Consider the following 24,166-nt stretch of genomic DNA (forward strand, 5'->3'; position numbering starts at 1 on the left):
TAACCTATGTTCCTCTCTCAGAGTGAGAGTCCAAGTTTCATAACCATACAGAACCGGTAATATAACTGTTTTATAAATTCTAACTTTCAGATTTTTGGACAGCAGACTGGATGATAAGAGCTTCTCAACTGAATAATAACACGCATTTCCCATATTTATTCTGCGCTTAATTTCCTCCCGAGTGTCATTTATATTTGTTACTGTTGCTCCAAGATATTTGAATTTTTCCACCTCTTCGAAGGATAAATCTCCAATTTTTATATTTCCATTTCGTACAATATTCTGGTCATGAGACATAATCATATACTTTGTCTTTTCGGGATTTACTTCCAAACCGATCGCTTTACTTGCTTCAAGTAAAATTTCCGTGTTTTCCCTAATCATCTGTGGATTTTCTCCTAACATATTTACGTCATCCGCATAGACAAGAAGCTAATGTAACCCGTTCAATTCCAAACCCTGCCTGTTATCCTGAACTTTCCTAATGGCATATTCTAAAGTGAAGTTAAAAAGTAAAGGTGATAGTGCATCTCCCTGCTTTAGCCCGCAGTAAATTGGAAAAACATCAGATAGAAAGTGACCTATATGGACTCTGCTGTATGTTTCACTGAGACACATTTTAATTAATCGAACTAGTTTCTTGGGAATACCAGATTCAATAAGAATATCATATAATACTTCCCTCTTAACCGAGTCATATGCCTTTTTGAAATCTATGAATAACTGATGTACTGTACCCTTATACTCCCATTTTTTCTCCATTATCTGTCGAATACAAAAAATCTGATCAATAGTCAATCTATTATGCAGAAAACCGCACTGATGATCCCCAATAATTTCATCTACGTACGGAGTTAACCTTCTCAAAAGAATATTGGACAAAATTTTGTACGACGTCAACAAAAGTGATATTCCTCGAAAGTTACCACAGTTGGTTTTGTCCCCCTTTTTAAAAATAGGTACAATTATGGACTCCTTCCATTGTTCTGGTACAATTTCTTTTTCCCAAATAGCAAGTACAAGTTTATAAATTTCGCTATATAATGCACTTCAACCCTCTTGTATTAATTCTGCTGGAATTTGATCGATACCTGGAGACTTGTACTTTTTCAGATTTTCTATCGCAATTTCGACTTCTGAAAGCGTGGGTTCGGGTATAAATGGCTCAGCAGTTTGTATTTCAATTTCGTCCCGATCATTTCTATTTGGCCTATGTACATTTAGTAGTTGCGCAAAATAGTTTTTCCATCTGTTTAGGATTGATGGAGAGTCTGCAAGCAAGTCACCATTCTCATCCTTGATCAAGTTTACCCTTGGCTGATATCCGTTCTTAAATTCCTTTATACCCTTATATAAATCTCGAATGTTTTTATTCTTACTATTTGTTTCTACCTCATTCACTTTTTCCTTCAAGTAAGCTCTCTTTTTATTCCTAAGTGTACGACTTGCTTCCCGTCTTTCATTGAAATAATTATCTCTATTCTCCTCAACTGGATCCTGTAAGAATTTCAATTTTGCCTGTTTCCTTCTTTCTACTACCATGCAACAATCTTCATCAAACCACGGTTTCTTTTTCTTAGTTTCATAATAGCCTATGCTTTGCTCAGCTGCAATTTTGATACTATCTCTGATATTTTCCCACACAATATTAACATCTAATTCTTTCTCAACTTCGTCGGAACTTTCTAAAGTGGCAAACCTATTCGAAATTTCGACCTGATAATTTTGCTTAGCTTCCTCGTCCTTTAATTTCAAAATATTGAATTTAGTAATATTAACTTGTTGCTCTACTCGCTTGGCTACTGATAATCTTTCTCTTAATTCTCCAATCACCAAATAATGGTCAGAATTACAGTCTGCACCCCTGAAAGTTCGAATATCTACTATACTAGTATGTCTCCGTTTATCTATCAAGATGTGATCTATTTGGTTGTGTGTCAATCCATCTGGAGAAGTCCAAGTATATTTATGTATATTCTTATGGGGGAATGTTTACTTTTGACAATTAAATTTTTCGATGTGGCAAAGTTGACTAATCTAACTCCATTGTCACTACTAATTGCGTGTAGGCTCTCTTTTCCAATAGTTGGTCTAAAAATATCCTCCCGTCCTACTTTAGCGTTGAAATCCCCCAATAAAATTTTCATGTGGTATCTAGGTAACTGATCAAAAGTATGTTCCAATTCCTCATGTAAAATATATGAAACACCTTTTTGTTTATCTTAGTAAAAGACTAGAGTAAATAAGAGTTTCTCTTAGTAGTTACTACAGTAATTATGTTTACCTTGGTAACTACATGAAACACAGTTTAGTAAATGCGATACTAGACTGAAATTTACTACAGTAATTATTTATTTAACTCTAGTAGTTATATGAAACACAATCCAGAAAACTAGTCTAGTAATAACCAAGATTTATTAGTAGAGGAACTGTTACAAATATGAAATAGTGCACTATACGACCTGAGATGTGTTATATTCTAGCGGAAGCCTTCCAAATTACTGTGCACTGATACTCTTTTTTGCGGGAATGTGTTAGTTTGCAGTTAGAAGCTGAACTGTTGAAATGTTTATCATTATTGCGTTTTCGAGAAAAGTGAAAATTTTGGCAGTAAGTTCTTTTCTTGAATATACATTGTTATTCCTCAATGTTAGAAATATTGATTATATATTTTTAAAAAGAAATAATCTACGTTTATAGCAATGTATGTTTAACTGATTTCGTTTTTAAATTATGTGTCACAAATATGAAATATTAGTGTTATTAGTATTCTGTCTTTATACCCTGGTTTTCTGTTTCGTTACTAGTGTTGGCACCTGTAGGAGGAGGGTAAACCTCACCTTCCAACAAACTTAGAAAACAATGGAATGAAAAGACAATACAAGAAGCCATAAAACAAGTTCGAGAAAAGACGTAAGAGAGACAATTCATCTGGATTGAATGTTACGGTTGGGAAGCCATTTTGGCTTTGCAATTTTGATAATCTTGTCCTGTAACTTGTTAATAGTATTTTGATAATCTTGTCCTGTAACTTGTTAATAGTATTCCATATTTGTACAGTACCCTAATTTTTATAAAGGAAATAATTACATTTTGAGGAAATTATTTTTTTCAAACATTTTATAACATCTTACGAACTTTTAAGTCTTGTGTACCATTCACAGGAACACTCAGCAATAAACAGTACGATACTTTATGTTCAGTATTCAAAACATGTAGGTTCCAAAACGAAAAAACAAAAAGGTATTCCATATTTGTAACACTTCCTCTAAATACTATAATAAACTTTTATGAAACAGGCTCTAGATAATTTAACATAATACAAATGTCATTATTGCAATGATATCACACAGGTTTGATCTCATAAAGGAATCAATAGTAAATAAGGAAATACAGAAAATAAAACTATTGCTTAAAGAAAATATGTAACCATTTCAACAATGTATGTAGAGATTGGCACACTGGACATGGATTGCATTTAAACAAAAAGGGTAAACAAATTGTTGTGTCTCAAATCATTGAAATTATTAACAGTCGAAAACCAAGACAAAATGTACCACTATCAATGTCTTGAAAGAGGAACTAATTTATTCAACTGAGCAACAGTGGTGGCTCAAGGTTTTTAAAATTGAAAGGGCGGTTGTTGGTATTTCTAACTTTCATATTTAAAACATTTTAACTCTCTGTGTACAATAATAGCGGGAAAATACATAATAAAATACAGTAATTTCAAAATAATTAAACTTACCTAATTAATTTGCTTGTAAATGAAGTCCATCTGCCTCTCATTTTGTTCAGCAAAATTATTGATGACATGTTCACTGAAGTCAGGAACATACAGACAGTAGGACTTTCTCAACAGAACACTTGGCTAATGCATTAAGCCTATCTTCCTTCATTGTACTAGTGATTCTCTTGAGAGTTGTAAAACACCTCACACTCTGATGTAGTCATAGGAATCGTGCAGATAATTCGTAAAAGTTTCAATGATTCCGGTAAAGGGATTCTAAATTGTTCTCATAAATGCAAGAAAGAAGTGCCAAAGCACCTGATGCATTTGCAAAATCATTTCTTCCATAGGTAACAGTCAATACCTGCTTCAGTTCCATTGCATTTAAGTTGAACAATTCAATGACCAATTTAAATTCGGTTTCCGGAAATAGTAGTTAATGTCTAGGAAACAAACTAGGTTGCAGTAAAATAGCTACAGATAAATGACCACTAAACATAAAATGGTCTTCAATACCTATTAAATGTCGCACACTTCCTTTTCAACCATCATTTTGCTAATGTCAAACTGCGCACAATTTCCACTTGAGCTTAGTGACACATCTTCTTCTGTATCGATATGCCAGTAATGTTCATCATCAAGACAATTCCTTATGCATTGGATTGCAGACTTGAAATCTGTAACTTTTTTTTCCCTTTAACACAATCAATTTCCCTGTGTTGTAGTTCATTAAATAGAATGCCAGAATGTTGTAAAACTTTGCTAAAAATTGTAGCCAAAACACAAAATTCTGATCCTTTAAAATATTTTGAAGACTAATCGCTTTTCTACTTGTTGAAAAGTCACTAGTTTCATCATCGACAATAACTTGTAAACAGTCATAAATCTCATTTCTGTACACAAACAATATGTTGACGCACCTTTCTTTAAAATTCCACCTAGGTGCAGCATTCTTAGGTATACGTTTTTTAACTACCTCATGAAGGACGGCTGTCCTTTTTGTTGATTTAGAAAAAATGATTACAATAAATTAATTGCTATTTTATGTGAATTTGTGCAAAATGAATTACATATCTACTTAAACAGTACAATAATTTACAAATACACTCACGACATATTACTTCCTAGAATTATAAAAATATGTCTTTTATGTGTAATCAGTAGAAAGAAAATAGATAACTTTATTTGCATTCATTTAAATGATTTCATTTGTATTTTGGATTGTAGTTAAACTATAAATGGGAATTTCATTCAAAACATGACGAAGTGAATGCGATATAAGAAAGTGTGTCATTTAACAAAAATTTTTAATCATTCAGTTGAATTTCCAGCCCAAAAATTTCAACAGTCATCGAAAGTTAATCATACTGATAAAGGGAATGTTATCCTGTGACCTTAGTTATGAACTTGGAAGAAATATGGCATGAAAAATGGAATGAGTCTTTTGATAGTTTTTAATAAAGATGAATTGCCATAGTTTGTGCAGCCCTTTTTTTCTCCTCTCAAGTTGAGACTACAATCATTGATCCTCGTATTCTCTTAAAGCCATAATCAGTAAATCACCATATTTTAATAACTTTTGAACTAAAATAAGCATATTAAGTTCCTGATCCCGAGACGAAAAAGAAAAGCTAAAACAAAAAAGGAAACTGTGTAAGATTCGAACCTTTATGCTAGCTTATCATCAAACAAAGATGCTTGGCTAATCTGAGGCTCAGGACAGTATGCTTTCAATGGCCACTGTTGTTCATTTCGCACACAATTTAATTGGTAATCTAAGTTTTTAATTTTGAAGTTAAAAATAATAATTCAATTCCAACAACTGAAATTAGTAATATTGCTCTCATGGCTGTCAGTTGAAAGAAACAAATATGTCTGTAGCAAACTTAGTTTCTACAGTTATCTTTAGCAAACTTTTCTCAAGTAACTGTATATTTTGCAATAGCATGATGATAGATAGTATTTATTGACAATTCGGAAAGAAAAAGGTAGTCTCTTTAATGAACTACTACAATTTAAAAATACTATGCTAGATAACTATGTAACAAAATAGTTATCAAATAAAGATAAGATGCATGTTAATTTTTCATTGCATTTAATTTTATTTACTTTCGAAGCCTAAATGAGTTCAAAATACTGATACTTGATTTCACATCTTACTTACACCTCTCATCTTGAAAACCATGTAACTCAGCACATTATGACATTACATACAATGGACCTATTTCATAAGGACAGAGCTTTGTAAGAGAATGATTAATGCTATTGACACGGTAGTACAGATGGCATATTATATAACACAACTTTAAGCACTTTAAACTACTAAATAATGTAATTAAACAAGATATTCTGTAATTCATATTTTTATTTTTAAATTGTTAACTTTCAGAATCATACACAAAACACTCCTCATTTTCGCAAAACATTTACATTCTATCTTCATCCTTCACAAGATTATAGAAAATGTATAAATGCTGTAGCGAATTCATAGTAAAAAAATAATTATAATAATAAGAGCAGTCTTCTTACACCATTCTTTATTAGAATTTGTATATATTTACATTAATATTTAGCTTATGTCATTCCTGGTAATAAGCAGAGATTCCCACTTATCTGATGATGGGTTGCTTGGAAGCACCCAACCAATTGGAATTGAAGAGCACATTACGGCTCCAGGTGGGGCCACAAACTTGTCCCAAGATTTTCTGGAATAAATAAAAAAAAAATACTTAAGATGTTATAGAAATTACTTTGTATTAAACTGAAACTAAGTTGGAAATTTACCTTAGTTGACTAGTTTCGGCTTCATTGTTAGCCATCTTGTTTCCAGTTTCCTCTAAAGTTGCTTTGGTGGTGAGTGCGTTTGTGTTTTGTAGTGTTGAGTCAAATAGGTTGTGTGTTCTGAAATTTGTATATTGAGGATATATTGTGGATGTGTTTTTGCGTGTCTGTATATTTCGTACTGTTCTAGTGCATTTAATTTTTTGTGTTTTGGTTGAATATGTGGATGCAATATTATGCAAAACACATCACAACTACAGCAGCATAGGAACAACCAAAGAACCAGAAATTAAATTCACTAGAATAATACGAAATATAGACACACAAAAACATACCCACAATATATCCTCAATACACAATTAAATTTCAGAACACGCATCCTATTTGACTCCACACTACCGAACATAAACACACACACCACCAAAGCAACTTCAGAGTGAAGAAGCAAGGAACTCACTAGTTCTGAAGATGTCTAACAGTGAAGTCGAAACTATTCCACTAAGGTTAACTTCCAACTTAGTTTCAATTTAACATAAACAAATTAAGTGTTAGGCTTTGGACAATGAAGGATACCACTTCGAAATTAGTCAGCCAAGTAAATTGCAAAAGTAAAGATATCGTTATTCAGCAAATTAAATGACAAAAGTGCTAAAAGTGTGTAATGGAGATGTACAGAAAAATTTCACCTTTTCTGTGTATTAAGATATTACTAACAGACAAATTAAATTAATTTCAAAATTAATTCCAATCATCAATCATCACATATCACATGCTATTACTTACCTAATTGCAACAAAAGCACCTACATCGTGTTCTGCAGCAGCATAGAAACATTCTGTAGTATATCGTTTTCCAAACAGTAATGTTTCCCACTCAGCAAGAACCTGTTTGTCCTGAATTACCTCGGACTTTGTCCTTTCCACCACGGCCTCATCCAACATAACTCTAAGGCCTTGTTCTTCTATATCATACCCCTTTAGCTGGTCCACCCATAATTTCTCCAAATGTTCTGCATTGAAATGTAGATAGAAGTATCGTTTAGATCATGTTTCTTTTCATGCTAAATACATAAATGTGTATAATTTCAACAAGCAAGCAACTCGAGAGAAATACGAAACTTGAACCAATTAATTAATAAAATTACAAGTATCTGTTTACTTCCGAGACTGTAGTATACACTGTCATTTATAAATGCAATGCACCTTGTGATTAGCAAAACTAACATTCAATGGTCAGCCTTTCTGGTATAACAATAATAAACTTGCCCACATAGACAAATTTTGTGTTAAAAGTCTAGTACAATACCAAATAACCTCAATCTAGCAATTTATACAGGGTGTTAAAAAAAGTATCCAATATTTTAGATGCTAGTATGCATCAAAACAAGAAAATAATGCCTAATAAACATGGGTTCTACAACACATACTTTCTGAGATCTGTACACTTGTTCATAGGAGGTGCTCAATGTGACGTCCATTCATGGCAGTGCATCCTTCTGCCCTTCAGCGTAAGGAATCGCGCACTCTTTGAAATTGACCAGGTTGTTCTTGATAACCAAAAGTCTAGGGGATTTAGATTTGGGGAACGAGCAGGCCAAGATGTGGGGTCTCCCCAATCAATCCAGCAGTCCTGAAATGTCAGTGTCAGGTATTCACGCTCACTATGGAAAAAATGTGCTGGTGTACCATCATGCACGAACCACATCTGTAGTCTTTGCTGACATGGCACATACTCCAGCAAGGTAGACAATATGTTAATAAGAAAGTCCTCATAACGAGCCCCAGTTAATCTCTGTGGTAGCCCTTAATCTATAGCCAAGAATGAATTGGTACTGATGCCTTATTTCTTCAGCTGCATGGGGATTTTCATCAGCCCACACATGCTGATTACGAAAATTCACAACACCATCTCTGCTGAACCCCGCTCATATCCGCAACCAAAATTTTGTTTTCAGTATTCCTTGCAACGTATCATTATTCCATGCCAGGGGTGTCAACTACGGTATGATTATCTGGTAGCCCGCTGTATTGTAGGGCAGAAAAATACATTGCCATAAATGGACGTCACATTGAGCACTCCTATGAACAAGTGTTCAGACCGCAGAAAGTATGTGTTGTAGGACCCATGTTTATTAGACATTTTTTTCTTGTTTTGATGCATACTATCACCTCCTAAAATATTAGATACTTTTTTTTAACACCCTGTATATATGACACACATCATAAAAAGTTTTGTATCACCTCAGTCCCAAGAGTTCCTGAACCTTGACGATGAATGCTATATTGCATCAATAACATAGACCCTTAGACTAAACTTGCACAACGATGTAAACAACCATGCATAAGCTGTACCTACCAAATGGAGCCGGTAAGACAGCCATCAGTTCCAGTCATAACATAAGGAAGAAAATACATTACTCGTGTTGTCTGCAGTTCTGCTATGGCTAGAAGGTCAATTGCGATGTTTGATCATGTCCACATTGTCACATTGTGTCAGGAAGGGTAGTTTCCAGACATCTCAGAGTGAACCAAAGCAATGTTGTTCGAACATAGAAGAAGTACAGAGAGAAAGAAACTGTTGATGACTTGCCTCACACAGGCCATCCAAGAGCTAGATTGCAGACAATGACTGTTACTTACTGATTTCAGCTCGGAGGAACCCGAAACACAATGTCACCAGGCTCAATAATGATTTTCGTGAAGCCACAGATCGTCAGGTTTCAATTAAACTGTAAGAAATAGGTTGCACAAAGCGGAACTTCACTCTCGACGTCCATGGCAAGGTCCAGCTCTGAAACCTAGACATCACAGGGTGTGGTACAGATGGGCCTAACATTATGCTGAATGGACTTGTCAGAATTGGCATAAAGTTCTTTTCACAGATGAGTGTCGCATATGCCTTCAACCAGACTATTGCTGAAGACATGTTTGGAAGCAGTCTGATCAGGCTGCACATCTTAGACACACTGTCCAGTGAGTGCAGCAAGATGGTAGTTCCCTGATGTTTTGGAGTGGCATTATGTGGGGCCACCATACGCCATTTGATGTCACGGAAGGCAATGAAACAGCTATATGATACAGGGATGACATCCTCTGACCCATGGTGTAACCGTATCTCCAGAATTTCGGAGAAGTCTTAATGGACGATAATTCTTGCGCCCATCTGCATGTCTCGTTAATGACTTCCTTTGTGATGGAAAAATCACTAGACTAGAGTAGCCGGCATGTTCCACAGACATGAACTCTATCAAACATGCCCGGGATACATTGAAAAAGACTGTTTATGGATGAGATGACCCATCAACCAATCTGAGAGATCTATAGGCTGAACCGCCATTGAGGAGTGGGACAGTCTGGACCAACAGTGCCTTGATGAACTAGTGGACAATATGCCATGACGAATACAGGTATGCATCACTGCAAGAGGACGTGCTACTGGGTATTAAAGGTACTGGTGTAGGCTGTAGTCAGCAATTCAAATTAAGAAAGTCAAGCTGTATTATTGTAGAGCTTGTAATGTTTGGTTCTGACAGGCAATAAAGAAAGCTGATATGTTACTTTTGTATCTCTCTCTTCCGTTTTTATGTAAAGGTTCAGGAACTCTTTTTTGACACACACATGCACGCACACACACACGGATGCCACTAAAAATTACAATTTTGAAAAGTTGATGTTTCACAGTCAGACATGCTAGCCATTACTCTACAGCAGTAGACTTAATCTAGTAATTAACAGAACAAAGTTCTAAATAGTAATGCTCTTTTCGCCAACATTAATATCAGTGACATCTTAGAAATGTTCTCTAACAGCAAGCTAGCTTCCAGTATTAACAACAAACAATGACTAACCTATAACTCTTGTGAATCTAATGTTGCTTTCGGCATCAATATGTTGACCTCGGTTCATTACAGTGTGAATTCTGGTGTTGCGAAGCTTTAGCAGAGCTGACAACATGTTTATCTGCCGTCGTGCTTCTGACTTCTTACGAGTCACTTCAGATAGAACCTGATCTGCTTCACATTTTAAACTCTCTTCCTATAAAATAACACAAATAATTGAACAACGGACAATACATTACACTTACAGCTGCTGAAAGGAAAGAAGCAACTTCTAATGGCTCTGTAATGCCTGATTTTGAACTCCCTTCTGCCCGCTAATTGCAGGGACCAGGCAGTAGAAACTGAATTCGTCACTTGCCTTTCTACTGCTACAAAGCCTCCCTGTTCTCTGCCTCCAGGATAAGGGAAGGAGGAATGCTACCATAATAGAAAGAATGTACTCACACATGGCAAGGTCAATATTTCTGAATTTTGGAAAATCTTTTCTCATTATGTTCTTTTATACACGTCTATCATTATGCTTACAGCATTCTTTGTACAACAAAACTATGCTTAGTTTCAGATAATTTACCCTAAAATATTAATCCAATTTCATTACAGAATGAAAGTATGCAAAATACAAGGTGTTCCAATAGAATGTAACGGTTTTCAGAACACTGTTGTTTCTAGCAATTTTGTGCTTTGGAGGAAGTACGGCAACCTTCAAAACATTCTATTTCTCCTGTGATTGTAGGAAATTATATCATGGCTAACTGGACGGTGGCAGAACGTGTATTTGCAGTAACAGCATATATTGAGTCTAAATCCATCACATATGTTCAGAGAAGATTTAGAAATGAATTTAATGTTCCACAACATGGAAGAATTCCTTCCCGTAACACATTCTGAAGTGGGTGAGTAAATTCAATAACATTGGAAATGTTTGTGATAGATTTGCTGGTGATCTGCGATAAATATATATGCCGGAATACATCGCCAGAGTTAGAGAAGCTATGTGCCGTATTTTACACGATGATCTCAGATTCCATCGATACAAAATCCAAATTGTGAATCATCTTTGTGACACTGATAAACCTGCTCAATTAGCGTTTTGTAGAGAGTTCAATTAAATGTTAAATGCTGATCTGGATATTCTGAACAGACTCATTATGTCAGATGAGGCACACTTCCACTTATCTAGGTTTGTTAATAAACAGAATTTTCTGTACTGGAGTGAAGATCAACCCATGCAAGTGCACGAATAACCACTACATAATGTGAAGGTAATAGTGTGGTGTGGTGTTTCTGCCTCTGGAATTATAGGCCCATACTTCTTTGAAGAACATAACCACACTGTGACTCTCAATGCAGATCGATATCAAGAAATGTTGGGAACAGTGGAACTGCCTGAGAAGGATCACCATAATGAATTTTAGTTTCAACAGGATGTGGTGACAGCACACACTGCACTTGAATCAATGAACCATCTGCTAATCATGTTTCTTGAGTGCATAACTTCACGATTTGGAGATATCACCTGGCCATCACAGTCTCCTGATATTACAGCAGCTGACTTATGTGGGTGGATATTTGAAAAGTAAAGTGTACTGTAACAGACCAAGTACCATAATGCAGTTAAAAGAAAAACATAAATAATGAAATTAGAGTCACTGATTGTGGTTTATTGCAGAGAGTAATGAGCTTTCAGAACAGATTGCAAGAATGTGTTCGTTGCCGTAGAGGTCACTTAAAAAAACGTAATTAAAAAAAAAAGTACAGATTAATAAACTGCATTCTACAACAATGTTTCCAGTAAAAGTGTTGTCTGTTAATTCAATTTGATTTTCCCACAATAAGGCTACGAAAACAGTCACAGTCTACTGGAACACCTTGTATATCATTTTAAGGGTATTTATATCACCAATAGAAAAGAAGGACCTTAATGCATAACAGGCAGAGCTCCAGTTAGGAGCAATATATTCTATGTGTGTTTTCCAGTTCAAGTGATTAAACATTTTAATTGTTAGATTTGACTAAAAATATTTGTACATTTGACTATGTGCTTGTAACAAATAAAGAATGGTTATGATTAAATTACCAACCACTCACTCAAGAAACTAGATTCTAAACTTCTTTCTTCCCTGTGGGTCCCTGTCCTCTAAGGGCTTGCACTTCTGTCGTTTTGTATGGACGAAATTTCAGTAATTTTACTGCTTTGTGTACTGAACCATAGTTGATACTCCTACTTTCTGGGCTAATTTAGACACTTTCATGGGGAACGTTCTAATTGATATCAAGCTTTTCTTCTATTAAAGTGTGATGTCTTCTATTTTTTTCTTATTCAATACCATTCCTGTAGTTTTGAATTTGTTATTATTTTATGAACTGAGTGTCTGTTAGGCGGATCAACCCCTGGAAAGCCTACCCGAAATGCTCTATGACTCTGAGCAGGTGATTTGTTTTTATAAAGTCACAACAAACGAAAATTCTTTATTCTGTATTAAATTTCTGTACCATGACACACTCACTCACAACCCAAGAGAACTGAATTTCACAACACATTTCTTGACTACCTTATCTTGTTTGTATTGTACCTATTGCTACCAGTTTGTTGTCAGGAGAGCTCTGCTTGGCAGCGGAAATGTGCCGCTGTAAGTGAGCCCGGATATAATGACGGCTCTGTACATACATAAATATACTCTTCTTGTTCCCTTTGATAAAGAAGAAAGGCTGTATGTTATAAGTAATATTGTAAATATGATCATTAACAGTATGAGAAATATAGTGAAGGTTTGCTCTGCCATTTACTTACTCTTTTTATATTCTCAACTACTTCCTGCATATTTTTCAGCCAGGTGTCAATATTCTGATGCAGCTGTTGCTGTCTGACTTTAAATTCTTTTGTCTTTTCTTGATGCAATGCACACTGGACTTTTTGTCTTCGGCGCTTCTTACTACGTTTCTGTAATGTTGTTTTTAAAGCATATAAAGCTGTAGGTTCATTCAGTTTATCCAAATTATTCTTTATTTCTTCCTGTAAAAGAATGTCAACTTTAACACAATTATAGCCTGAAAAGTGACAGTATTTACAACTTTAGATACTATATGTCCACTACTGTGGAGTAACGGTTAGCATGCCTGACTATGAAACAAGTGGGTCCAAGTTCAAATTCTGGTTGGGACAAGTTACCTGTTTGAGGTTTTTTCTGGGGTTTTCCCTCACCCCATTAAGAGCAAATGCTGGATAATTTTCGGTGCTGGACCCTGCACTCATTTCGCTGGCATTTTCACCTTCATCTCATTCAAATGCTAGATAACCTTAGCAGTTGATTATGGAACCACAAGAAGTACAAAATAACATGAAACTTGATAACTAGTACAGTAGAACCTCTATTATCCATGGTAATGAAGGGAGTGGAGTAAACGGTTAATCGAAAAAATCAGATAATCCATACTATAAAAGATGTTCAAAAACTAAGTGCATAATACAGTTTCGTAATTTCCCTGTGGTCTTTTCTTTTAACACGCTAGGTAGTGGATCATAAGTTCACTAATTTAAGTCTGGTTTTCAACGATGGGTTTTTAATGGCCAAGGGTACTCCTTATGATGGCTGTCTGTGGAAAGATAGGAATATTAAGAGGTCTCATGTTGTAGATTTACAAACTTGATGCACTTTGTATCTTGTTTTTTATTACATCGCGCATAGTTGTAATTAGATTTAGAAAGACAGAGTTAGAAAAAAAAGCTTAGTAATTGCTCTACTTTCGTACTTACTTTAATTTCTGTGATGTAATCCCACTTCTCCTTCCAACAAGTGTAACTGACGTTGCTGTATTCTGTTTTCAATTCCTTTTGTAAACCATCCAATTTATCCAATTTCATTAGACAAGAACGCAACATCTGTTTGGCTTCAAACACCTGAAACAAGGACAAAAATTATAATTCACAGCTCTCACAGATTACATCCCAATACCAAAAAAACTGACAAATTTATCAAAAGAGAATTACATAAAAATAATAAAAACAATATTACTAGTACAAAACCTGAAATATTTCATCAAAATTTTACTTCCAAAGAATTAACTCTAGCTATACAAAATTTAAAAACCAAGAAATCTCCTGGCTCCGACAACATTCATTCCGAATTTTTTAAACATCTGGGGGAAAAAGCCAAGTCTGTACTTTTATTCATTTTCAATTTATCATGGAACACCTCAATTCCTGCAGCTTGGAAAAAAGCAATCATTGTACCAATTCACAAAAAAGGGAAACCTGCTCATGATGTTAATAGTTATCGACCAATAGCACTATTAAGCATGATAGCAAAAACCATGGAGTCCATGATCTCCAACAGATTAACTTGGTATTTAGAATCCCAAAATCTTTTATCACCAAGACAAGCCGGTTTTCGACAACTACACTCTACCAATGAACAAGTCATACGCCTCGGCCAAGAAATAAAAGACAGTTTTAATAAGAAAGAAGATACCTTGGCAATATTTATTGACTTTCAGTTAGCATATGACTCTGTTTGGAGAAATAAATTATTACTAAAACTCCAGAAATTAGGTATCTCCAGCAATATGTTCAGATAGATATCAGAATTCCTTAGTCAAAGATTCATTGCCACTAAATTCAATAACTCACTTTCTAGTTACAGACAAACATATCGAGGTCTACCTCAGGGCGCTGTCCTCAGCACAACTTTATTCAATATTTATATAAATGACTTACCCTCCCTATTAGAGGAATCAAACATGAAAACAGCACTATTTGCAGATGATATAGTTTTGTGGACTTCCCGATCTTACAGACATAGAGACAAAATTCAAAATTCTGCTCTTCAAGCTCTAAATCAACTACATGAATGGAATACATCAAATTTGATGACACTCAATTTAAGCAAAAGTAACTACCAAATATTTTCACTCGGTAAAAAAGAAAGAGAATTCAATATCCAATACAATGGCCAACACTTTCCTAGGACTTATGAATCCAAATATCTTGGAGTTATTTTCGATAAGTTAACATGGAGCAACCATTTGAAATACATTTCTGAAAAAGCTCGTAAAAGATTCTCCCTTCTAAAAAGACTAGCAGGAAAGAAATGGGGGTGCTCTAGGAATACTTTGAACACTAATACAAAATGTTTATACAGACAGTGCTGACATACTGCGGAGAAATTTTAATTACTTCACCTTTCATAAACAACATAGAATACGTTCAAAACCAAGCTCTCAGACTCATTACTGGTGGAATCAAAACAACTCTAATAGATTCTATGAGATTCCTCACTAATATTAACAGCATCAAAATGACAATAGAAGAAAAAGCACTGATTCAATATGAAAAACTTATCAGATTACCAGGAAACAATTGGCATTCATACAGTCCTCTCTGTAGATTGAAAACTCAAAAAAGTTTCATATCCATTGTTCAAGAATTAAAACAGAAAATCAATATCCCGAATTTAAAAAAAAACTTACAAATTAAACCAAACCCTTTAACTCTATTAAATATAGAATATAATCTAAATTTAACAGAAGAAATACTGAAATCAGAAGTAAACACTGAAATACTGAAACAATTGTCTTTAGAGACAATTAATATTAGCTACCCTCCACAAAACTGGCTTCATTTATACACGGACGGATCCTTGATCTCCAGAGAACAAAGTGCCGGTGCAGGTGTTATGTGCTGTCTCTTCTCACTTTATAGATCTCTTGGATATGGAACAACAAGTTTTGATGGTGAAATCATTGCAATAAGTGAATGTCTCAGGAATCTTCTATGCCACATCAATAAATTTAAGAATGTAGTTATATTGTCAGACTCCAAAGCAGCTATTCTATCAATCGTCTCTAAACACACACCTTCATCTCAAACAGCAGAAATAAATAAAATGCTCTCTCAATTAATATCACTCAATAAAAGAATTGTATTCCAATGGATACCATCCCATTGTGGAATCCTGGGAAACGAGAATGCGGATGCTTTAGCAAAGAAGGGCAGTACTGCTACTTACAGACCTGTTACTAAATCTACGTATTACTCTGTGAAAAGATTTATTAAATCTACATACTTAGACTTCAACAAACAAAATTTGATAACACAATCCCAAGGGAAAAAATGGAACTCTCTGCATCAAAATCCATAGTTAATTCCCGATTTACCACGAAAATCGTCTGTAGCTGCATTTAGATTGGCAACAGGCCATGATTGTTGGGCCAAACACCTGCATAGAATTGGAATATATCAGTCCCCTAACTGTCCATTGTGCAACTCAAGCCAAGAAATGGATTCGGAACACCTCAAAATCTGTGCTTCAGTGGCTGGTCATGATAATATCTTTGAAAAATATTGGAGTGCAAGAGGTCAAATGACTTTATTGTCAAACGCCTGGCATTAGAAAACAACAACATAATTCACAGCTCAATGATAATCATTTTAACAGGCATGAAATAGATAAATCATTTTACCACATTTACAAACACCTGTTTTATTTAAATATGGTAGTAGCTAGAGCTGGGCAAACAGTGTTCTGTTATCATTCACTATCACATGTCTACTACTGTCTCACAGCAAATGCGCATACCTATCAAGGCACAATAACACACCATCTGAGAACACAGAAATCTCTATGTTCTGCTAATCTCAATACCATCTCATTCTCGACATTACTGAGGTCACTGTATGAAGTGTAGAGATCACTCAATTATCCAATAAGCTACATGTGGTAATGTGTTATGTTTTATTTAACGATACTCGCAACTGCAGAGGTTATATCAGCGTTGCCGGATGTGCCGGAATTTTGTCCCGCAGGAGTTCTTTTACATGCCAGTAAATCTACTGACATGAGTCTGTCGCATTTAAACACACTTAAATGACATCGACCTGGCCCGGGATCGAACCTGCAATCTTGGGCATAGAAGGCGAGCGTTATACCAACGCCATGTGGTAATAAGTTGCGCATAATATTAAAACACAATGTAGTCTAATACTAAAAAAACATTAAGGAATAAATAACGAATGCCAGGTAGAAGCTAGAAGTTAGTGGGAAAATGCATGTTGAATAAATTATCAGGTACAAATTTTTAAGCAAACTTTTCTTTTTCATTACACTACTTCTAATATTTAAATTTATCTATATTGTTGGAAAATCATATTTCCTACTCATATGATAAATTGTCTCTATATACTGTTTATATTATTTTCGATAATATTTGTATTCTACTCATATGCTATGCATACAGTATTACATTTATTTCTGTATATTTTGATGACATTGCAGATGGTTGTTGACAGTGCAACAAATAAACTGGTTGGTTTTGTGCAGTGCATATAAAATAAAATTGCAAAGCAAATCTGGTGAAAAATGAAACAGAACTGGCATGAATATACATAAATCGATGGCCCAGTTCAAAGAAGAAACAACTCAAAATTTAAAGTTTTGAAAATTCTGTACTTCTAAGCTTTATGTTGCTGTGAAAAATCAAAGAATCGTTTAAATCACTCCAAATTCTCTTAATGTTTTTCTATATACTATAAGTTTCAAATTAGAATGTGTTAATAATGGATTTTTCGCAGCAATATGAAGCTTTAAAATTCAGGTCTCTCAAAACTTCAAATTTTTAGTTGTTTCCCTTTTGAACTAGGCTGTCGAAATGTTCTGTGAAGTATTAAGCATAATCTGATGACTTATCTAGGGAAGATAAAGCAACATTGAGTGTAAAATGTGTGTTATTTTGTATAAAATATTTTCGCCCATTTAATATTGTAGCAGAAGGATTCACAGAAAATGCCCAACAATTAATTCATATAGGAGATAAACACGGACCAAGTAAAGCAGAATATAATAATGCATGAAAAGGCCAAACAAGGAATAATATCTGTAGCCTATATGACAAAAATATGATAGAAAAGCTCATACAATTCCTGGAGTCATTCAAGAAAGCCACTGATGATCTGGAAGGTTATAAAGAACCTACGCTACTCCATAGGTTGTTCCTTGAATCTTCAGTTTGTTAGCAAAGTGAAGTTATGAATGCTTATACAGAGGTGTGAATATTATAAGTATTGTTATGGCATGATACTTATATCAATAGTAACATTTTATAATTTAATTTTAACTTTAAAACATATTTAAATGAAACTGACTTCTTTTTTACATAATTTATTGATCGATCAGCGCACTTAGCACTGTACAGACCACTTCTAAATGAAATACAAATATAATATGTGACACAGAATTGAGGGCAGTCTAGATTGGGCTCCTCAGTGAACAAAAAATTGTCAATAAGTGATATACAGTACATACGTTGGTGTGATGATAAATTTTGATTATAATATAAAGTCCATTGGAAGTCAGCTCTTGATTCATTTGGGAAAAGTGGACTTTCTTCCGAGAAAGTAGTGTATGGTGCTTGGAACATTTTCTAGGTTGTTATAGAACTTCTTAGCTTGTAAAAGAATAAACTGTTTGATTATGTCAGTATCAGTGAAACTGAATTGATGTTACATATTGAACACTCTTCAAAGTTCATGAATTTGTTAAAAATTATTTTCTTTCATTTCTCTTTCTTTCGAAATATTGCAAATTTTCTAACAGATATAACTTTGCATTTTGAAATAATCTATGCAGAAGATTAAAAAAGAGCAAAACAGTTTCTCAAGGAAAATACTTAAGAGTTAATTGAATGACATTCATTATGTATTAACTTTCCTTCACCCTTTGTTTAAGGAGCTTCTCGTAATCAATCCATCTAAGAGAAACAAGTTCATCAGTCTCTTCGATAGGAACACAAGAATGTAAACATACCTCCTCATGTGGAAGCCGCCACAAATTCAGAGAGTGGCCATATTACAGCCTGCATAAGAAAGACTAAATATGGATGTATCTTCAGTTGTAAAGATCAAGTGCTGTAGTGAAAGACATGTTCTATCTCTTTGCCCAAGCTCTCTATAATAGCGAAGCAAGTACTGTACATTCCTGCCAGTAGTGCAGCTAATAGGGCAGAACTTATTGTAACAGAGAGAAGAAATTACATTGATCCTGATGTCAACAATCTCCTGATTATTCGCAACGTACATTACAGCATTAATAGTAGACTTATTACTTAGAATAACTCTTCTCGGGTTCTCAGCCAGGTGAGTTGGAGATTAGCTTCCAAGCTTTCAACGGATAGCTCTGCCGTCAAAAGCTTGGAAGCTAATCTCCAACTCACCTGGCTGAGAACCCAAAAAGAGTTATTCTATATCAAACGCCGGGAAAGCCTCAAGTCATACAGACTTATTACTTATTTACTTTCAAATGACTTTTAAAGCACCTGGAGGTTCATTGCTGCTGTCACATAAGCTCACCATCAGTTCCTATTCAGAGCAAAATTAATCCAGTCCCTATTATCATACCCCACCTTCCTCAAATATAGTCTAATATTATCCTCCCATCTACATCTAGGCCTCTTATGTTAGGTGAAGAATACAATGTGTGCAGTTCTGCATGTGTAACTTTCTCCATTATCCTGTAACCTCATCACTCTTAGCCACAAATATTTTCCTGAGCACCTTATTCTCGAACACTCAACCTCTGTTCCTCTCTCAAAGTAAGAGTCCAAGTTTCACAACCATACAGAACATCAGAAGAGTAGACTTATACATTCCAAAATAATAAAAATGCTTCAGCAGCACCAGCATCTATTGCCCAGGCACTTGGAAGATCTCCATTCGCCTTCTAGCTTCCCAGTATAATTTAGAGTCATTATGGGCATAAACGTAACTGTTTAAATGAGCACCAATAGGTGGTTACATTACTCAATATACAGAATAATAAAAATATAAAATGTGTCATTCATAAACAGAGTATCTGAAAAATATACCGACACAGAGTAAAGAAATATGCCAGTGAAAACCTCAGTCTATTTTACATATTGTTCAGGTTATCATTCTGTGAATTCGTTAAGTCCAGTCCCAATAATTAAATATTTTAAGAGACACGTTTTCCGATAAATAATAAACAAATAAGTAATTAATAATAACTGTATAAAAACGATAATCGCGTATTTGTTATACCCAATAATTAATTAGACAATCTCTGAAAGGCCAAAAGAAGGGAAAGAATAAGTGTTATATGTAGGAAAGACATTCCCAAAGTTTCGTTTCTTTTTACTCAAATGGTTTCCACTTTTATAACAGATAAAATTAAGCAAACTCAAGAGTGATTAGGCTGTATATATAGAGAGTTGTTCTTTGATTCCACAGCAAATTAGAAGTTGATAGTTCGATGCCAGGTAGTAAACAAATGTTCAATACACGTATAACACTAACACAATGCCAATCATAAATCATGTTTTTTTCTTAATGTCTCAAGAACTACTTGAGTTGGAACATTGAAACCTTTTGTTTTTGTATTGTTTTCAATTAAGAAACATTCTAGAAAATTTTGTTGGTCTATGTTTGAGACAGCTGTATAATTAAGCAGAGACTGTAGCATCATTTCCATTTTGTAATATTTTATTTTATAACAGTAAAATTCCAATATTTAATTTGTCTATTATGACATCTGACTTTTACTTTCCCATTAAAAAGTCATCTTCAATACAGGCCATGGAGGCTCACAAGGTAGTCAATGGCGGTAAGGTATGCCTGCTACCTTTACCCCCAAGGAAATACCTCTGATACTCATTTCTATTAAAGGCTGAGTAAACTCAAGGGCCATAGTGTGACTGGAAGGATTACAACAATGAAGAAATCCATCCACGACCCCATTAGGAATCGAACCTGCGACCTTCCAACTTACAGTGTTAACACCTTAACTGCAATACTACCATGTGCCCCTTTATTTTCGTATTATTAATGATATTTTAATTGTCGATTATACTATCTCCATTTATTCCATTTATAATAGTATTCTCACTGTAAAACCAATCATGTAATGTGTTGTCCAATAGCTAATTGTAATTAGCTTTCATATATTGTTACATAATCCTGTGATATTCGAAGTGTAATAAATCATAATGAAGGGTACAAGAAAGGAACAATTTAAGTTAAAAAATATATAAATTGAGATTATGATTCCAACTGCTATTTTGGGGTCTGAACTATAATATGAAACAGACTAAAGCTTACGAAAAACAATTCTTGTCTCTTAAAAATGGCCTTTAAAATCTGGCCTACCATGAACGATCAATCTAAGTCAACTGCTTCTATTGAAGAACAATCCAAGTCAGCTTACTGTAGCAATAATAGTCAGCGATTTCCAAGAGAAAAAGCTGTTGCTGTTGTTTCTTTAGTGAACATGTTAATTTACAACAATGGTTTTGAAACTCTTCACTGTTAATTTTATTTCGTCCTAACAAAGCATTATAGAAAACAGTATAATTAAATTTGCCAAATTAACTAGATGTATATTTGTTAGTAGGAGCAATGAATTTAACCATTAAGTCATCACGCGGGTGTTGTGAACACCCCAGTCAGATATTATGGAGCTTGTAACTTCATATTTAGTAAGTCTGTACTTCTGAAACTTTCAGTACCTTTATTGGAATTGGTAAGGCAACAATAACTGTAAACATTTTTGAAATCGAAATTCGCATACTCGAGATAATTGATTGATTGATTTTTATTAAGCTGTAGGAATGACAAGCATTCATGGCATCATCAGTATACAGAAAATTTACAATACATAATATAATAGATCTAGTGCTAAATATGCTAGGATACAGAAATACAAATGTTTTAATTTATACGCTGAAGGTGAGAACATTTTTGGCGTCACAAGCTAATATATACAGTATTATACATAGAGTTTAATACTAATTTACATGTAAAAGTCAGTCTTAATTGTACCAATTTCAGAATACACTAATTCAGATATACTAACATTTTTCTTTCAAGCTAGAGTCATGTGGCACTGTCCCATGCAGTCTATCTGTTTTCTCTCCCCAGTCTTGGCTTTAACTCTACCTGACATAAAACCATCAAAGGTAGTATCCAGAGCAGAATGTTAAATACTAGAGCTTTAATTTTAGATAATCATTTGAGCAAAGTGGCAAGTGTTTTAATAAAATATTTTTTACCTCTCTTTTTAATTTTCGCATGTTAAGGTCTTTAATATTTTGTGGGAGTTTGTTATAAAGATTGCTGCCTCTATGTGATAAACTGTTAATACTTCTGGTAAGTCTGTGGTAATTCAAATGTATATTCCTGGATGTTCTGGTACTATACTCACGATAAAAAGAATTTATTTTAAGAGAGTCTATATTTTGATGAATGTAGCACACTACCTCTAGTATATATATGTAGGGTACAGGTAAAAGTTTTAGTTCTCTAAAAATGCTTATACTTTCAGATCGGATAGGGACTTGCTTTATAATTTTAATTATTCTTTTCTGCAATTGGAGTACCTGTATCGATTTTGGTGAAGGCCCCCAAGTAATGCCATATGATATTGAATGAATGTAGTCAAAGTAGACTGATTTTATAAGTTCCATGGGTGATATTTTCACAAGAATTCGGAAGGCATAGCACAGATGGCTTAGCTTCTCAATTAAATGCAGAATGTGTTTTTCCCATGTTAGATTGGAATCTATCCATACCCCTAAGAATTTATTGCATTCTACTTCCTTGATTATGGTATTATTAAGTACTATATGGATCTGTTCAGATGGCTGTTGGTTAAATGACATGTAGGCAGTTTTATTTACATTTAATTTCAACTTATTATTTGCTAGCCACTGTTCTAGTTTTGTTGTCATTCCATTAATTTTTATTTGCAAGCTATCTTTCCTAATGTCATTCAGAATTAAATTGTGTCGTTGGCAAATAAGACTGTTTTCCCTTCACTTATATTTAAAGGGAGATCATTTATGTATAAGAGGAATAGGATTGGACCAAGAATTGAGCCTTGAGGTACCCCATGTGGTATAGGTACGGCTATTGATTTAACTGAATCAATTTGTACAATCTGTTTCCTGTTACTTAGATAAGACATGAGCCAGCTCCCTGCTAGTCCTCTTATTCCTATTTGATATAATTTCGAAATTAGAATTTTGTGGTTAACCATATCAAAAGCTTTGCTAAGGTCCAGGAAGAGTCCAATGGTTTGTTCTTTATTGTCTTTAGCATTGAGGATTGAATCTGTAAAGGATATTAAAGCATTATTAATGCTCTTATCTTTTCATAAACCAAACTGCGAATTTGACAGTATATTATTATAATATAAGAATGAGACCAATCTGTTGTACATAACTTTTTCCAGGACTTTCGAAAAGCCGGATAATAGAGATATAAGCCTATAATTTTCAATGTTTTGTTTATCTCCTTTCTTAAAAACAGGACAAACTTTCGCTATTTTAAAGATGTCAGGGAATTTACCAGTAATTAAAGATAGATTACAGATGTCTGTTATGGGCAGAGCTAGAAATTGAGTACAAGTTTTTATTACTGCATCCGGAATTTCGTCAATTCCAGAGGCTAGGCTGTATTTTAGGTTTCCCATTATTTTGCAAATCTCTTCTGTTGTTGCTGGCTTTAGAAATATTGTGTTTTTGTTTTCCATATGTAGATGAGTAGACTGCAGATTACTTGTTGGTGTTTAAGTGGTGGGGGTGGTTAAGCGCGACTGCTTAAGGGTTAAGACTGAGTGATTCAGACTGTGGAAAGGAATTCAACTTATTAGAATCTGGGGATGAGAACAATAAGTCTCAGGCTGTGTTGCAAGTCTTTGGGCCTCCTACTTTAAAAAAATCACGAACTCTTGTTTGATTGATAAAGATTAAGTAATGAAATGAATATAAAATAATATAATGTTCTAGTTTTAATTTAAATGTAACCTTTCATC

General features: G+C 34.3%; 1 protein-coding gene across 1 annotated transcript in view; it reads right to left on the reverse strand.

Moving 5' to 3' along the window:
- Positions 1–6,077: 6,077 nt before the first annotated feature.
- LOC138708003 (programmed cell death protein 7) overlaps positions 6,078–24,166 on the reverse strand; it is a 41,942-nt gene continuing 23,853 nt past the window's right edge. Inside the window, exons 3-7 of the mRNA XM_069838113.1 lie at positions 14,104–14,247; positions 13,141–13,362; positions 10,359–10,545; positions 7,295–7,520; positions 6,078–6,435 (exon numbers count right to left, since the gene is read on the reverse strand). Of these exons, the coding sequence (XP_069694214.1) occupies positions 6,300–6,435; positions 7,295–7,520; positions 10,359–10,545; positions 13,141–13,362; positions 14,104–14,247 (915 nt within the window). The 3' untranslated portion in view covers positions 6,078–6,299. The remainder of the gene's footprint in view (positions 6,436–7,294; positions 7,521–10,358; positions 10,546–13,140; positions 13,363–14,103; positions 14,248–24,166) is intronic.

The sequence above is a fragment of the Periplaneta americana genome, chromosome 10, assembly GCF_040183065.1.
Source record: "Periplaneta americana isolate PAMFEO1 chromosome 10, P.americana_PAMFEO1_priV1, whole genome shotgun sequence".
NCBI lineage: Eukaryota > Metazoa > Arthropoda > Insecta > Blattodea > Blattidae > Periplaneta > Periplaneta americana.